Raw genomic sequence first — 18,716 nt, forward strand, 5'->3', positions numbered from 1 at the left:
AAATATTATCTGTGGACCAATAAAAAGTATTACCTCACCCACCTTGACTCTGTACTATCCTGGGACCAGCATGACAACTACACCAACACTATCCTTTTAAGTAACAGTTTTATTTTCTACAGCTATTTCTTTCTCTAGGTTTTCACTTTACACACAGAATCAGCGTACATCCATGTCCAATGGACGTAATCCTTGGCTATTTATTTAATTTTAATGTACTTAAAGTTCTGTTCCTTTTTATGGTAACACTGGACTATTGACATCTGATCTAAAACAGGCAGAAGAAATCAAGTAATCTGAATTGCTAATTGCCAACTGGGACTCTCACCAAGCACAAATCGTGGCTCAGAATTTATGAACTTCATCACTTAATTAACTTGGTGTAAATATTCATGCTTCAGGTTTCATAGACTGCTATCTAAGTAAAAGCACATAAATGTATGACTGATACAATTTGTTCAAAATAGCATATCACCGAGTGAAAGGATGCCACACAATTTTTGATCAGTGACTGTACACTTATTTTTCAGTTATACAAATTCCTGCCTTTGAGTAGGTCTGATCTGCATAATGAAAGTATAGTAATTTCTCATCACCATAGACGATATCATTGTGCTCTGATTGGCTGAGGATTGAGTGATTTGTATAACTATAGGATTGTTATGATGATAGACTGAGGGCAATTCCTGTTGAGGTAGTAACTATTTAGCTCAACCGTATCTTGACCTGAATAAACTCAGTGACTGAGTGTTTACACCAAACAAACTCTGTGATTGAAGACTCTTCACTGATCCAGTATATGTGCTATTACCAACTACAAAGAAGCACCCACAAATTATGAAAACCTTATGAAATCACAATGGGCCATTGGACTGTTGTGTTCAAGGCCCACAAATGCCATTGTTCACAATTTATACAAAGAACATCCCTTCCCCAAACATTCATCCAAACAAAAGCCTGCTCCCATGAGTCTTTGCAAAGAGCAAGAGGACACTTGCCTGTTTTGCAATATTTGACCAGCTCACTTCTCATATAGATCTAATGTGCTTTACTAGAGATCGGTTAAGCTGGGCAATATTACAATCACACAGCAATCCAACCAGCTCATTCAGAAATCCAACCACCAACTCCCACAGCTAAAACCAAACCCCCAGCTTCAAACAAAGCAAAACTCCTTCCTTTTCAAACTATCACCTGAGTGTCCCCACCCTCCAGTTCAGTCCATCTGCTCTGGGACTCACCATCATCATTTGTAAAGCCAGGGTAACCAGCACAGGGAGGATCACTCCAGTGCAAGGGGAATGCTCCAGTGGTGCAAAACTGGTGTAAGAGCTCTTACACCTGTCTCTGTTTGTACCATTATAAATAGGCGAGCAATAATATTTAGACTCTAAAATGGTTTGTATCTGTTTTCCCTTTTTTTGTGGTGGCTACTACAGAATCAGGGCTGCAGCAGTGGCCAGAAAGCATTTTCATATGTGCTTTGTGGCCTTGGAAGAGTAGAGCAAACTTCAGCCCAGCTGCTGCTCAGGGTATGAGAAGCAACCTTTTGAGAATAACTCTCACTGACTGTGCCTGTGACTGCATTATTCCACAGCATCAATTCAACTGAGACACAGTCATCAGTGAAACACATGTAAACATCTTTTCCATTCACATCTCAGCATTACAGTAGTTCCTTTCAGCTACTGTTGCAGAGTGGAGAGGAATTGTTCATGAATATTGGATTTTTTTTTTTTGTCTATTTTGGGGTTTATTCCTGATTTGGGATCAGAATTATTGCACTGAAGTTACACAACTGTAAGCCTGTTGTAACTGAAAACAGTATCAGGCCCCTTATATTTACAACAGAGGAAACACATCCAGCAACTGGGCATTAGGAATTGATTAATGACACTTCATTAATATTGTCGCATCTTCTTGTGCTTCCCTATCTGTGTCCACCTGTTGTCTCTTGTCTGATGGTAATCTCTATGTGGCTCCCTTCAGCTAATAGGTCTTGCTGTCTCCTGTATGAAGTCCACGATTCACTTATGCATGCAAAAAAATGTCTTTACGTGGAGACAAGGTTCTGGATATATCAAATTATGCGCTACCTGTATTGCTATACCGATCAGAAACCAGGATCTGCTTACAGGCAGGAGCTGGAAGCTAGAGGCATTCTATATGCAGCGTCAGTGCCAAATACTGTGCGAAATGTCACAATCTCGCAGAGATCTAGCCTTCCTTCAGTTGCTTGTTATATTCAAAAGCGGCACTGTGTGCTCTTTGGCCATGGTGCCAGGATGGACAAAACCACCACACTGTGCTCTCCAACTCTTCATTGACGCATGAAGAGGTGCACACCCTGTGGATTCCCAGGATTGAGCAAGATCTGGGAACTTCACTGCGCAATGGCTAGCACAATGCCACCAGCCATGGTCACTGTGACTGGTGCAACAGTCCTTAGAAACTGTGTGTGTTTGTTGATAACTGATTTGGGGCAGAAACCATCTGTTTTTCTTCTGTGTTTATACAGCAGCTAGCACAATGGGGTCCTGGTCCATGATGCGCTCCTAGGTACTACTGCAAAAGCATAATAATAATAAACTTAATAGTATAATGTATTGACATTTTTATTTTAATTTTCTGTAGAACTGCAATCATTCTCCTTTCATTTAAATTCATCGTTCATTTGATGTAAACAGGACATGCATTGCACAAACTCATTTAAGAGAGTCATGAATTATCCAGTTCTTAGGAATCAAAGGGAGCATGTATTCTGCCTTCCTGATTTTTTCCTGGAATGGCTTGAAAGGTCTGTAATTTGCTTCTCTCCATAAAACTCTCACTTTCCGTTTCCTTTTCACAATGCCTTTATAGAATTTCCACTGCAGATCCTTCAGATTAAGGAAGTTCACGTATTGTGTTCCTGAAAGCAGCAAGAAGTTACATACAACGTAAGCTTTATACAGAATAGCATCTTTCATCAAAATGATGAAGAAGTAGCTGTAACATTGCAGTGTATTAACTTCAAGGAGTGCTGTGGGTACTCAGTATCTCTGAAATTGAAGCCACTTATTTAGGTGCATAAATACACATGCAGGTACCTAATTTTAGGCACCTAGTTGATAAATTTGGGCCATAATTTTTAAAAATAGGCCCACTCCTGTTCCTGTTGAAACCAACAGAAAAATTATATTGATTTCAATGGCAGCAGGAAAAGCTCCACAACTTACATGGGATAATCAGATCATCACTAATGTTTGGCACCCTTGTTGCTAATTTCAGTTTCCAGGCCAAAGACCAAATAGACATGGACACTTAACTACTGTATCCTCCCACGCCCCTGTTGGTGGTCCCTCCACAACATGTTTAAGGCACATTGATAGAGGAGTGAGGAAAAGTCAGCACTGCCTACGTTGCATCCATTCTGTCAATAAAGGGTCAGAGCCTGTTTGCTTTGTTCCATTCCAGTTTTAAAGCCAGCTTAGCCAACTAGCTAGGGATTTCTTTAGTGAATGCCCTGTAGGATGTTTCCTTGGGTTGTTTACAGAAGTGAGGCCTCAAAGCCATTTAACCAGCTACTTAGATATTTCTCTAGGGTAGAGGAATTCTCAGTAGCATAGAACAAACAGTACATTCAGGGCCAGTGCAGCTGATACAACTTAAAGCATCCCCGAGGCTGCTTGCCCTAAGGACAGGGCAGGTCTGAGGATCAGGAAGCCATGAAGATGGTCTCAAGTTGCCTTTGTGACCCTCTCCCTTGGTTCTTCCTGAAGCCAAATGGCCTATTCAATACTGTCAATCTGGCACTTTTCTTGAACACTAAAGAAAATTTAGATACAAAAAAGTGATATGAAGCTAGCCTGGTCTTAGTACATGTCTCTATTAATGTGGTTAGTTTACTGGAAACCAAACAATCAGAGCAATTGCTGATATGGCATGAACTCTCCATGCTGGTATTCAAGTGGGAGAAGTGATGTTATGGTGTAGTAGACACTCTAGTACTGGAAGATCACAATGTATGCAGGTCATCCAGCTGTAGCAGTGCCAGAAGAAGACCGGTTACACTTCAGAGGGATGAGGTGCAGAAAACCCAAGTTGGCATTATACCCTCTCACTTCCAGCACCATTGATTTCACAATCCACTACTACTTTTTTTTTTTAAAATGAGACCAAAAGCCATATCCTGCTCCGACTGAAATCAATGCCAAGACTTCCATTGAATTCAATGGGAGCAACATCAAGTTTAAAATAATTAATCATCTCTGTGCTGAACGAGACCCAAACATATGGTCCCATGTTAAAATCTTTCCCTCTGTCTGTCATGATTATATTTACTGCTAGATATTTTAATACATGCTTTCATGGAATACTAAATGTTAGACATAAATAAACCTAGTATACTCACTGCAGGTTTGCTCCCTATGATATTTTTTCTAGTGCTCTGAGCGCTCTAATTTTCAGTGTCCCAAATGCCAAGGCTCCCACCACTTGGAAATAATTCAGCCTAGATTCCCCTTTGTTAATTTATTTCTGTTACTCCTCCTTAACCCCTCTTGTATTATCCTCCATCTTTCATAAGGAATTATAAGTACAGATTGCCAACCTTCAGCTGTCTGTAATTCAGAATTGGCAGGATCCTTAGGTGAAGGCTTAGGTGTTTTCTTTTTCCAGAGTCTGAGCGTAAAGTATAGTATCCTGCATAATATCTCTGCTTTGCAACATTTGAAATGGATTGAAGAAATTGACAAAGGAAGACAATTTTTGATTAGAAGCACATAAGGAAGCATATGCACTGGCAGTGGACCACCACCATCAATGTTTTTGTTTCCTTCTACAGCAAAATTCGTCGTCTTCCATTTAGACAGCCTCTTAACCCGTATGGATAAGCAACTGTTTTGGCTTCTCGTTGTTGTCCCTGGTGAATCTGCATCCTTTTTTGCTACATTGTCTTCTGACCAATTGTGTAACATAGTAAAGGGCTCATGAGGTGACACGCTTTGCTTGTTATATGCTGCTGACTTCCAGTTGTTAGATTTTATTACTGAACGCAGCGTATGGAAGAGAGATACACGTGTTCCCTTAAAAAACAATGGGTGCTCCTGTTGTCCAGTTTCAACTTTTGCAAGAGATGACAACAATTCTGATACCTGCCACAATAAAAATATAGAACATTTTAATATAACATTCTGATGGCCCAAGCCTGCAATAAAAATTGTGTCTCTGACAAACACTTCCCTTTTTAATTATAGGCAGGGATGAGGACTGTATTGTGCTAGGCACTGTCCACATATATAGTACAAAAAGACAGCCCCTGCGCCAAATACCTTACAATCTAAACATATGATGAGAAGCAACAAGGGATGAAGACAATACTGAAATAATCATATATTATGGTATAATAAGCACTACCCTTGATATTGTTAATCATCCCTTTGGGTTGCCTTTGTGCTATTCTGTAAAGATGCATATACAGCTTTTCTCATTGCACAAGGTATAATAGCTGCCTTTTTTAATGTTCATAATGAAGCACAGATCCTCACTGATTGTCTTTAATTTTTCCCCTTGACGATCTCTAAAGAAACTGCTCCCACTTGGTTTTCAAATCTAATTTGCCTGGAACAATATATAGGACTACACATATGAAGAACAGCACTTGGGACCTAAACATTAAATCCTGAGGAGAATGTACTATCCCCCAGCACTCACATATATTACATTCAAATGCAGATTTTCTCCTGGCTTTGAACATTTTTGCATTATATACCATTTTACATTGCACAAAACTCAGAGAAACTTTGAGACTTCAGATATATACTTTTAGATGTAACTTGATTACACAGCAGCCTCAAGGAGAATTCAACTCTTAATACTGAATGACCCTAGTGGGGTTGTAATGGAAACATAACTTCTTGGTTTATTTAAATGACTTACTGATTCAGTACTTATTTTGGCAAGCACTATGGAGAGAGCTACATTCCACTCAGGTTTCATTGATGGCCATTAAGGGGGAGATTTTTTAATAGTGGGGGGGAGGGGTTAGGCACCTAATTCCCACTGGCTTTCAAAGGGAGTTGAGCACCCAACTTTCTGAATGTGCTTTTGAAAATGTCCACCTTAACTGATTAAATAATCTAGCTGCATGTCTCCTTTTGCAATTTGTCAGGTATGTTACTAAATAAATAATAATTATTTGTATTACCATAGTTCCAGAGGGGTAGTTGTGTTAGTCTGTATACAGCAAAAACAACGAGAGTTCTGCAGCACTTTAAAGACTAACAAATTTAATATTTGTTAGTCTTTAAAGTGCCACAGAACTCTTGTTGTTTTTGCTGTATTACCATAGCACAGACTGAAAAATAACATTTCAGCACCTATTCAGGCAAACAAAATGTAAGGAATAAAGTACAAATGCACTGACAGAACGACTGCTATTTAAAAAGTCAACATCTGACAATTTATACTACATACGTAGCCAGTTAATTACTTTTCTTTGTATAGGGGAAAACAGCAGCAGCTCAAATACTACAGTATACTCATAGATATTAAGCTTTTAATGGCAACCACTATGTTCTGAGCCCAAATCTGTTCTGCTACAGAACTAATTTAAGTGCAAATGTACTTTGGTGAATCACAAGAAGAGTGTAATCACTTAAACGTTGGAGGATCATCAAAGAATGAACGACCTTCATATTCTGAAAATGCTATTATACATCAGAGGGTTTTTGAACAGACAGCAATTTGATACTGTAGAAGTGCCTGCCAATTCTGTAAACAAAAAGGGTAAGGCTAAAAGCGAATAATATAGCTACACATCATTTTTACGCTGAAGTACTCACTTTGCAACCGTGAAAGAATAACTTCTCCTTGCTGCCTTTTGGTGACTGATCACCCTTAACTTGACTCATGTCTACTCCGTGCTGAAAAAAAGGAAAGCAATTTAGTTTTAGTATTAGCACTTACAGAGCTAAAGACCTGTAGAAGACTGAGATGAAATGAGAAAAAAAGTGAAGAAGCAAAATTAAATACTAAAAATTAGATAGTGGATCATGGCTCAACAGTTTAGTGATGGAATAGTCTTGAACACATTAAAAGTGGTCCATTCCTCTGCCAGTCAAGGACTGTTTTCTGTTGAACATCTCTAGTGCTTTGTCCAGCATAGTTTTTAATGTTCTCAAAAGATGGGGCATCTACCGCTTTCCTTAGGAAATTATTCCAGTTCTCTGGATCTCAAATGTCAAGTTTACCCTAAAATTCTAAATTCCTTTTCTTTATTTCATCCAATTTTTCTGATTTTCCTTTTCTCACCCTACGCTATTTCTCCCCTTCTTAAAATTTGCACTCTTCCTATACTTATAGACAGTCATTTTGTTTTCCTTTAGTTGCCCTTTTGCCAAGGTGCCTCTGTTTAAACTATTCAAGCTATCTTCCTGCTTGCTGCTCTCTAATATTTTGTACTACTCTTTCATGAATTTGTCCAGGCCTTCTGATACTAAAGTATCCAGAAATGAACCCAGAGTTCTAAGGCTACAAATAAGGAACTAATCCTGTGAAATGATTCACCTCTAGTTTTACAGTCTAAACACATACTGTATTACCCGTAGGTTACAAGAGGATAGTCTGAACTCAGTTCCTGAAGTACAGATATCCACATTATAAACATCACCGCCACAATTTTAGCAGGAAGGCCAATTCTTAAATGGGCCCAGAGAGTGAAACTACCTTTCTCATTCCTAGAGATGAAACCAGTGCGTGGTTTCAGCTTCCTAGGATGTTTCTAGCTTGTATGACATTCTTAATGATATTTTAAATATAGTTTTCTTTGGGAAAAAGGAAGGTGTTGGTGAGAAGTGATAACACACATGGTCTACCCAAGACACTGACTTTTTCAATTGCTCCTGTACACCTGCAGAACAGTGCACTTACAGTTCATAGCTCATCCTTACAGGTGCTGCTCTAGAACCTGGGAACATAACAAGAGGTTTGAATGGGCTTGGATGTAACCTGAGTTAATTCCTGTAGAATGATGGAAGCTTTGCCCCAGTTTTCCCAAGAACTGAAACTGACCCTAACTCATTCAAATGGCCAGGCATTCACTTCCACCGCCAGGCCATAGCCAGCAGCTAGGACTGCTTGGGCTCCAGTGTTTGCATCATGAACAACACACCCCAGCCCCTTCGAAAAGTGCATGAGGCTATCAGTTTTTGGGAGGCACCTCAATCCCTGCATGGCCCCTTCCTGGGCATCTGGTGTGGGGCATGACGGCCCGTCAGAGCCCATCATGCCCGATCCCAAGCTGGGTCTGCCTCGGCAAGTCAGCAGGCCCGGCTCAAGGAAAAGGGCAGGCCAAAGGGAGGCCACACTTCAGTGAAATTACGTTTCCAGGAGCTTCTCCTGCAACCCAGCTGTTGTTCCGAGACACCTCAGGTAAGGAAGCAGAGGAGGGAGTCCGTGCCTGGGGAAGGGGGAGGCCATGAGCACGAGAAGCGAGGTCAGGGTCTGGAGACTTCTGGAGAGCTGGTGCACTGCCTAGAGAACCGAGAGCGAGCCCGGGACTGCAGCGGCAGCGGCAGCAGCCAGCTGCGCGGAGTCTGCAGAGGGACCGGCGGGAGGGTGGGGTGGCTCCCAGGCGGCTCAAGGCGCGATACGGTGCAGGGCGAACAAACCTCAGCTCCAGCCAGGCAGAGCTAGAACGCAGCGCCGGAGCGCGAGCTCAGCTCAGCTCAGCTCAGCGGCAGCGGCGCCGGCGGGGTGGGCGGCACCCCCAGTCCCGAGCTCCGCCTCCTCGGCGGGGAGCCAGCCAGCAAAGTGAACCAGCCGCGGCGGGGCGGGGGGGCAAAGGCAAAGTGAGGGCCCTCCCGGGGGCGTCAGTGACGTCACAGAGCGGGCCCGCCGGGGGCGCCCCCTGGCGGTGGGAAAGACGGAGCACGCACCTTGCGCCTGCCTCCAGCCTCCCTCCCGCACTGCCCGGGCCGTGGAGGAGCACCCCTGCAGCCAGCTCTCCCCCTCCCGCCCCGCCGGTACTATAAAGCACTGCCCCCCCCCCCAGGCGGCTCTAGGGATCGTTGCTTCCTGCGGTCTCAGATCAGTTGACAGAGGAGCTTGTCAAAGGAGAGGTCACTGCCGAGCAGGTGTTTCCCTGAGCACAGCCACGGCGAGGGAAGGGGACACGGTGTAGCCTTGAGCACTGGCTGGGTTGTGTTTAGCAGACGATTTCCCCTTAAAAGTAAAGTGAAGTTGCTTGTGCCAGCAAGGCTGGGGCCTAGCTTGCCTTGATCCATGAAAACAATCCCAGTGTTAGCTACGCTTAGGTTCAGCTGCCACCTTCTACTTGGTTTACTTCATTTGGAGAAAGAAATCTGTATCCACACAATATTTGATAAGTTTATTCTACCCATTGCAGAATTTAAAGGTACTGATTACAGCTGTTAAATATGGCAAGTTTCCTTTCTAGTAATAACAAAATGTATATAGTGGAAAATTTAACAGCTCCAATCTGCTGCCTGCCATCTAAGTTACTGTGGTACCTACTTACTGCTCATTTGCAAATGAAATTTACTGGACTTATGTGTACAAATTAGGCACACATTCCTGCACAATTGCCTACATGCAAGTGCATGAAAATCTTGTCCTTACTCTTTGAAAACAAGAAATAATGTCATTAATTACATAGGCAAATGATATGCAAATCAAAATTCTGTATCTTGGCTAGTTGTTCAAGTGCTGAAAAACGTTTACAAAATGCATAATTTCTGCAAGATAGGCTATGTTGAGGGAAAATGGGTTTTACAAATTAGCAATTTAATATGAATCAGTAATGATGCTTCTGATTAATGCTCATCAAAACAAACTTCATGCATAACCCTGTCATCACCGTGAAAGAGTCTATAAAACTAAGATTATGAATTGCAGTGGCCTATGACATACTACAGTTGTAACACCCATTATATAATAATTTATAGGCAGACCATCAAATTATCTCATCTATATTGTATGAGGCTATCACTTGCATCAAAAAGGCCATGCCTAGCTTGTTAAAGGCCATGTAATATCTGTTACATATACATACACCCCTTCAGAACGTGTTGATTGTCTCTAGCCATTTCTGCTGGTGTTTTTCATAAGTTTTTCAAACTTCTAAGCTTTGGATTTAAACTAGTCCTGTGTCCTTGCTATGCAGCCCTATCTCCCCTCAATGCTTTTTTCCCCTCTTTGTCTCCCAAGCAGCCAATTTATAATATCCCGATTCCCAGCCACGCACCTGAAAAAAAGCTGAGCTGAGGTTAACACCTTTTTCATCAAAAACCAGATAATGGCCCTGGATTCAGTCAAAGTGCTTAAACCGTGAATTTGTATCTACTGATCTTATTTCATCGCTCAAGAAAAAGCACCAAGTGGAACCAAAATGGGTAAGTTCTGTGTATGATATTGTGCTGAAACCATTACAAATACCTTTTCCTCATCTTCTAGGTCAGGCCTGTTTTTGTAAGAAAAGTCTGTAATAGACATGCTAGCTTCTCGAATTCTTTCAATTTGTATCTCTTTTTCCCCCACAGGATTATTTCCATGGGTAATAAATCCTTAAACTGAGCCATCCACAAAGCTGGCAGCAGCTCAGTCTAGTTTGCAACAAACTATTTATTATTTAATTTATTGGCTGTCAGTTGCAACCTTAATACATCCTATGTGAAATTAGTCCTTTGCAATATATAAATCAGAGGGCCGGATCAAAAGCGGGGTTAAATTGGTGTAAGCTCATTGAAATAATGCTGATTTACATGACTGGAGGATGATGCCTGGAGTTTGGATCAATTTGGCATCCCTTGTGCACCATTTGCTTCAGTGGGAAAGTGTATGCAAAATGCAGGATTGGGCATTTCAGGTTTGTTTGTTGTTGTTTTTTTTAAACAGCAGACATAGAATTCAATACTTCCTCTTCAGTATTTTTCCAACAAGGAGCAATGCAAGTGTATGAATATTTCCTCATCAATGTTACATCACTGGCAGCATCTTTTCTTTAAAAAAACAACTTTTTGAGATGTATGGTATACTAAGGGTCACAAAAACGCCATGATATTTCATGCACCAGGATATGCTTGAAGTCTGACAGCATAGAACCTGTCAGAACTCTGTCTCCACTTCCGTGTGAACCAGCATTTTAAAAAACCATTATTTCTAGTGGGCCTATAGGAAAGGCTAATAATATTCACACAGATCACAAGCTTCAGATGATAGTCCATACAGAATCTTTTCTAAAAGGTGGTGCCATATTAAAACTTAATAGTTGCCATTGGGGAGTAGTAGGAGTGAGTCAGAGAGCATTTGGTGCCTCAACAAAACTTTGACAAACATCGTATATAAATTAAAAATAATTTGTCCCTGTGTTGTATTTTCATTTTCATGTTTCTTCCCTCCTATCTTAGTATGAGAAGATATGAAAACAGACTCTTTCCTTCCCTAGAGTGCACCTGCTTTTGCTGCTTATTTCTCTGGCACCTATCACTGTGGTCTCTTAAATGCCAAACATATAAATTGAGACCAAGTGGGACTCATTTCTCTTTGCTTCAAACCTTTGATTCTCCCCACTCCTATTTTTAGTCTCTTTTTCCCCATCCGTCCCCAACACCGCTTGACTTGGGGACTGAGCATGGGAGAAAGGAGTTTGGGAAGGCCATAGCTAAAAGTTGGGGCTTGCATATCTATCTGAACATAATTAAGCTCTTGCTCAGCCTGGTTTCCCATCTGAAGTCACACTCCTTTCTTTGGGACTACATTAAACAAAACAGAGACAATTTACTAATCGGGGCCTAGTGCAAAATGCACCCACCACACACATTCATTTTCAAGCAGAAAAAGCTAGGCAAGATCAAGGTTTAGCAGGCTTGATGGGAGTGGGCTGAAGAAACCAAGAGATTTGTGAAGCAGGAAACTTGCAAAAGAATCAGTGGGTCTGCTGGATCACCAGGAATGAAAGGGAGCAACTGAAGAAAAGGACATTGCTGAGAAGATACATTATTTCTTTGCATCAGTCTTCACTGGAGAGGATGTTGAGGAAATACCTACGCTGGACCTGCTCTTCTCTGGTGCTTGCAGAGACTGAGATATCAGAATAAGAGCTGCAGGAGTAAATTTAAAAAGCAGTATGTCTTTTAATTTACAGAAGGGCAATCTTACATTTGGACTATAAAGTGGAAGATGACACTCAGCATTAATATTCTAGTATTCTGTTGTCAATACCAAAAACCTCCCTCTCTTATGGCCAAATCCTACTCATTCAGTTACAGGAGCAATCCTAGCAACTTCAAAGATGAGTAGGAGTTGCCCTTTATGTTGTGCAAGGCAAGTAAATTTCCAGGTTTTCATTTGCTGCCCAAAATTCTATCCGTTTATGGATGCATTTAGTTTAACTACTGGGGTGCCTTCCAGGGTTGCTGTAGTATGTTAAAAGTGACCCCCCATTGAAGACAGTTCAGGATGTTATAGGAATAAAAATAATCCTTTGCAATTTTCACTACCAGATTGAGATGCATTTTTATTTTTTTAAATTATTGCTAAATATTGTTGCCCCTTTTCGACCTACTTGAAGTCTGGGGCCCTGTGCGTGTTCCAGTTGGGAGCAGAAATTAGGATAGAGTTGGCCATTTTTTATGCAGTTTTACTTATTTACAAAGAATGTACAAAGTTCTGTGTCTCTGAAAGCAGAAGGAATCAAATAGCAGGAAACCGCTTCGTTTGCTCACAGCACCAAAAGCTCTTTTTTTAGTCTGCACCCCGATCCAAAAAACTCTTCCTAGGTTTCTCTAGGGCCATCCATGGTGCTTTCAGCTGCTCTTTCAGGCTCTCTCTTTTTCTGTCTTTCCTACTTTTTTTCCTGTTTTTCCTTCCTCACACCTACCCAAAACAATACTTAGCAAAAGCTCCTGGGTAGGTTCACATATATCTTTGTCTTAGGTGGAACTTATGCTTACAGTTATGTTAACTGATAGATGTGATCTCATCCTTCAATCTCAAGGGGGTTTTAACTCAACCCATAACAGTATTTTACCTTTTCAGCTGCAGTAGGGAGGGCCAAGAATCCATGATTTTCCAAAATATTTTCAGTATCCTCCAATCTGCTTCATAAAAGGGTATTTTCCTGGTTTACAAACACAATGAACTGTGATAGACTTCCTCTACGCAGGAGGATGGCTACATAGACAAGTGGTTTGGAAGTGAGGCAGCCAATAGCATTCAGTGAATCAGTAAAGTAGCCATCTTCCTCCGTGCCATAGCAAGCTTACCCCAGAGCTGAATCTAGCCTATAATTTGGAAACCACTTTGAATAGAGAGCGCCACGGGTATGACTTAAATATTGTTTTCTTAAAGTGGACAAAACATTAAGATGCTGGTCATTTTCCAAACTGTGAATTAGCTCGGTTTTTTAAAAAATTATTAGTAGCTATTTAACATGGTTGCACCTAAACCTGGAGGTTTCCCATCATGCCTTAGCACTGGAATTTATTTTGAGCCAATTCTTTCAGGCAAAACTCCCCCTGACTAAGAACTGGTCTAAGTCTAAATTCTAATGGGGGAGAACTGCAAGAGCTAACCCAGCCTTGGCTGTGAGCTTTAGCTATAGTTAACCATGTTGCTCTTTCAATCACCATCAGAGTCTTTTAAAGTTAACGCACCATTGAGGGCAGCTCACATCGTTCTTCCAGCTAACATTTCAAGCTGTCTGCAGGCACCGCTACATTAGTTCACACTTGGTTCAGATTTTGAATAGTGCTGACTGAAACACAAAGTATATTTCAAGGAAAAAATGGTCATTTTTCAACAACATTTGAGAAAAATACCAAACATTAAAATCCACAACCAAAATTCAGTTTTTCCTTTTGGTCACAGAAAGAATTGGGGGAAAAAAAAGGGAAATCATGTGCAACAAGATTTATTTCTGAAACAAAGTCATTTTTATTTGAAAAGAAAAAACAAGTAATAAACAATACATCTAAACAATAAATTCCATCCAGCTCTAATTTTGAAGGTTCCCTTTGCAAACAGGGTCTTAATATTTTTTGTAAAGAAAACCATTTCTGCAGCACAAGATGTGAACTTCCAGAAGCAGCACTGGCTCCCATGCTGCTATGAGCTGGCTATATCCAACCCCTGAAATGTCAGTGGGCATCACAAGGGCACCCATTATTAAGTACAGTGGCATTTGACCCTGTCATCACATTTGAAATGAATCCTTGTGTACATTTAGGCTGCATCTTTGAGATGTGTACATGGAAACAAAAGCATTAACACCAAGGCCAGGAGATCACATCTTAACTAGATTGTAATGAAAGGAGGAGATGGGATTGGACACAGTTTATATAATTTCTTTGTGGAATCAAAAGGAATATTACGATTAGACATAATGATAATGGGACTGTACAAATAACTCACCCTGGACAAAATGAAAGATAATAAGTGCAGACATCTGAAAAAGCGGCAGAGTTTCTATCCATTGAAAAGGCCCAGTGTGTTATGAATTCTATTACTCCTACTCTTCTATATTTCTGAGGGCTAATTAATTTCTTCATTGGCTAAAGAAAAGAGTGCAACATAGCCTACTTAGACCTAGTTTCTCTAGGCTATTTAAGGAAAACCAGCCTTGTTTGATTGTTTTGCATTATAACAATCCCAAATACAAGTGAGTAGGCTGAACCTGAGAGGTTTTGAGTGCTTCCACTGGGAATCTGGGGATGCCTAGCTCAGTCAGGTTCGAAGTGATCTGCTCCACTGGAATATCCAGAGCTCCTAAAGTAGCCACTAGAATGTCACTGCGAAGAGTTTCTGTTGGTATGGAGGCTAAAGCCAGATATGCAATGATTTATGGCCACAGCAGGATAGCAAATGATCTTCATACCAATAGCACATGGGAACCTTTGGTTCCAAGAGACATGTCACCCCATTAGTGGGTAGAGGAGCAGTTAAAAAAACAAATCCCAAAACCTTGTGGCACTTTCAAAATTAAAGGGTCTTGCTCTAATGTCCCTTGTCCAGATCTCCATTCCTTAAACTGTTCTGAAGCATGCTGTGCTCCATCTGGCTGTTGGCCTCTACACCAGGTAGTTTTTCAATATGCTGTATGTAGCTTATAAAGTGCTTTGGGATTCTGGATTTCTACACCACCTTTCAAGCACTGGTAAACTTACAGAAAGAAATATACACACAAAGACAAAGTCAAAATGCTTAAGATAGTAGCTGTCACCAATACACAATATAATTAAAATAATTTAAATACATGTAATACACCATTAGCCAGTTTAAAATATGGATTTGAGGAGAAAAAATTCCTGTGTTGAAAAATAAGGATTGGAAATTTGCTGCCGCCTTGTGGCAAGTAGAGAATAGTTCTATGAGGTAAAGGAAAAATCTCCACACATAGTAATGGTACAAGACTTTTGTACACTTGGGGTCTAGATTTCATACATAGGCACTTAAAAAGGAAGCCTAAATCTCATGCTATATAATGATAAATTTCAAGGAAGCGAGTTTGGCAACCTCAGCGTTTGATATATGGATAAATCACATTCAGCTGATTATTATTACCTGTTAAATTACCCATATGAACTTCAGTTAGGGTGGGGGTGGGTTTTTTTTGTTTTGTTTGTGTTTTACTCCCAAATATCAAACGGAAGTTTTTTCATTTCCTTTTATTTATCTAAGATAAAACAAAGGGTGAAATTCATCCTGGCGTGCAAGGCTGGCTCAAGACTCTCAAACTCAAAGCCTCAAATGGCACAGATGTGCTGGAGTGTGCGCACACACATGCACGCATGGACTTTTATTCTGTGCTGATTTGGGAGGTGGCTTCCTGTCAGCTCACTCAATATAGTGTTAGCTCTATTAGTGTTAGCTAATTAGGCATTCAATGTTCCTTGCATTTGGGGAACTCAGTATTCTCTCCATGTCTATAATTTTTATTTTATCAGGGAAACCAAACCCAAACAAAAGTCATTTTCAAACATGTTGTGTTTGGCAAACGCGCTGGAAAAAATCAATTGAAAATATTGTTTTTAAATTGAGAGAGTTGATATATTTTTCTCTCTCTCTTTTGTAATACTTCTCTACAAAAGTATGGAGTTTGTTTAGAGCCATTCAGATTTTTTTTCTGATTCGAAATATAAACATTCTGCTAGAACATACTGATTTTGTCAGAACTTTTGATGAAAAATCATCAAAACATTGCATGCCAATTAAGTAAAAATGTTTCATGCTGTCAGTCGTTTCAACTTTTCTGTTCTATTATATAATAGAAATGGTTCCACTGTACTGTGACAATGTAATAGTTGAAATATTTTGACTGCTATAACATAAATTGAGTCAAAAAAGTCAAAATGAAATTGCTTCAACCTTATTGAAACAATATATCATTTTGATTTTTCCATGATGGAATTGTTCCATGGGAAGTTTCAAAATTTTGAATTGATCTGATTCAGAATGAACAAAATTCAAATGTTTGCAGTTTTCCATGGAACAGGAATTCTCTGACCAACTCTAATTTTGACATACGACAGATACTAACAAATGAGGAGATACAAAGTTAACTCAGAGCACTGAGGAAGGGTTCCCTGTAGTTGTTCAGTGTACCCAGTAAGGAAGTGAACTTCATTATATTATGTCCTTAGGTTCTAATTCTACTCAACTGTTTATCCTTCCCTCTCCCCATATAAGTGATTCAGATCCCTCCCTCACATTCATCCCAGGTGTCCCCATGCTTCCCTGGATTACAGCTTCCACCATTCGCTTCCCAGCTGCTAACTGACTGATCTCAACAAGTGCACTATTTCCACACAATTTACCTCTCTTCTCACTGGCCCCACAGCTATCCATCACTTCCCTGCTCCTGGGGCCAAAGGCAGGATCAGTTGTTAGGTGCTGGTGACGATGCCAGAAAGTTTTTATGTAGACTGGGCTGCTAGCCCATAAGGTTGGAGAGAGTCTCCATCAGTTGGAGCAGGGCAGGCTGAGATTCTCCAAAAGGAAAAGGTTCCAGACAGCCATAAGAAGGTCTCCTTGATCCTCTGCACTAGCACTACCAGCCAACCTGCCCCAGAACACTTACAAGAATCAGTTCACAGGAGTCACACTGCTGAGAGCAGGGGTACCTGACACAGTAGCATTTCCGCTATTGCGAGCGCCAGTGGGAGAATTTCTGAACATTTTCTATGCAGACAAGGTCAGAGAGAAGTGGAGAGAAAGCCCTGTACTGTTCCAGCTAAGTGGAATTTCAAGGCCACTGTGCAAATCCCCTTGATGCAAATCCCCTTAATGCAAATAGGTGTTTAAAGCTGCATTCCAGAGGGATTTCTCATTTGCCTTCTCCTCTACAGAAGTGGAAGAGAAGGGAGAATACCCTATTTCAGGGTATGGGGGAGAAGGTTAAGGATGAATCTTTAGCTCCTGATCTTGCTGTAGCTGTTCTCCAGAGGGGAATAGAGAGGAGCAGGACAGTCTTGTCACTGTAGTCGCTCCTCACTAGAGAGTGAAGATATGGCCTATCAAAGGGCCCTCCCAGCTGACAGTGCTCCATGTAACTTCAGGGCCCTCATAGAGATGAGGATTCTTTTGTTGCCCCCAGCTCTTGAAAAGTCTTCATGTCCTCATCCACCAGGTGAAGAGTCTCCTTCAGACACACCTCTTCACTCGCTTTTTCCTCTCTCTCTCACTATTACCAGTCCCCACACCCTTCCTCTCAGTGATTGTTCTCGGTCTTACATGTGAAAAGTGCTGTGTAAATTAACAGCACTATAAAAATGGTTCCCTTTAAAATATTGCTTAGCGTATCTATATCACTTTTCATCCTGTGACAAAGTTTTTCTTATTATAGCCTTGAGGGTCCTGTTGAACCTCTCCACCAGACCATCAGTCTGTGGGTGGTAGACAGAAGTCCGTGAAGCAGGGCACAAAAATCCTTCATTAGCTTTGACATGGAGGGGATCCCTTGATCTGTCAAGATGTCCTTAGGTAGTCCTACTCTGCCAAATATCTTTATTAGCTCTGCCTGGTCTTGCCCAAAACTCTCCCTCACAGGACTGTCCAAGCTCAAGTGGGCCTGTCTCAGTTTCCCCCCTGCCCCTCTTGTTCGGTGAAGTCAGGCCTGGGACCAGCCTCGGGTCCTTCTTCTCCCTGGGCAGTCCCCCATGTGCTGCCTACGTCTGCCTGCCTATGAGGGCAACCTTCTGGCCCTCGGTCAGAATCCAGGTATAACCACGTAGTCAAACTTGTTTTTGGTCAACAAATAAGATTAAATTTCCTGTGCTTGCTACAGAAATCACCTCAAAAGTTATTGGCTTGCCCGTTCATGCACCCTTCAAATAAATTATGCTAGGGGTTGCCATGGTGGCACCTGAATGAACAACATCTAGCTATAATTAAACCTAAGCAAAATTGAGATGATGCTGGTGAGAAAACAGAAGCACTTTGAGGAACTTGCCTCCTCTAGAACATCCCCAACTAATGAGGACAGCCATCTACCCTCATTGTCTTGAGTACTTTTGGATTCCTCAGTGTTATTGGATGTCTAAATAGCCAATGCCAGGAAAAAATGCCTATTTGCATTTTGTCACTGACCTGACTGCAATCCATCCCATCAGACAGGCCATGCGTGGCAATCCATGCATTTGTGGCTTTATTTGTACGCAAAAATATGTCTTTTGGGTAGCATAGAAGAACCTTTATCCCACTAATTACAACTTACCAGG

The 18,716-nt window shown here is 41.1% G+C and overlaps 1 protein-coding gene across 1 annotated transcript; it reads right to left on the reverse strand.

Moving 5' to 3' along the window:
- Nucleotides 1-2,599: 2,599 nt before the first annotated feature.
- On the reverse strand, nucleotides 2,600-8,511 carry LOC137166764 (uncharacterized). The gene is made up of 4 exons (XM_067568635.1): nucleotides 8,363-8,511; nucleotides 6,825-6,905; nucleotides 4,592-5,135; nucleotides 2,600-2,911 (listed from the first exon to the last, which is right to left on the reverse strand). The coding sequence occupies exons 2-4, from the start codon at nucleotides 6,891-6,893 to the stop codon at nucleotides 2,706-2,708; spliced, it is 819 nt and encodes a 272-aa protein (XP_067424736.1). The 5' UTR covers nucleotides 6,894-6,905; nucleotides 8,363-8,511; the 3' UTR covers nucleotides 2,600-2,705.
- Between the last annotated feature and the right edge of the window lie 10,205 nt (nucleotides 8,512-18,716).

The sequence above is a fragment of the Emydura macquarii genome, unplaced genomic scaffold, assembly GCF_026122565.2.
Source record: "Emydura macquarii macquarii isolate MOO-44397 ecotype Brisbane River unplaced genomic scaffold, CSIRO-AGI_Emac_v2 contig_2897, whole genome shotgun sequence".
NCBI lineage: Eukaryota > Metazoa > Chordata > Testudines > Chelidae > Emydura > Emydura macquarii.

Bases quoted from the DNA above. Each gene is read 5' to 3' on its own strand.
- LOC137166764 (XM_067568635.1), bottom strand. From the start codon at position 6,893: ATGAGTCAAGTTAAGGGTGATCAGTCACCAAAAGGCAGCAAGGAGAAG. The intron at 5,136-6,824 runs GTGAGTACTTCA...TTATTGTGGCAG, and splicing joins TATTCTTTCACGGTTGCAAA to GTATCAGAATTGTTGTCATC. The intron at 2,912-4,591 runs GTTGGCAATCTG...TGCTGCTTTCAG, and splicing joins TGAATTACAGACAGCTGAAG to GAACACAATACGTGAACTTC.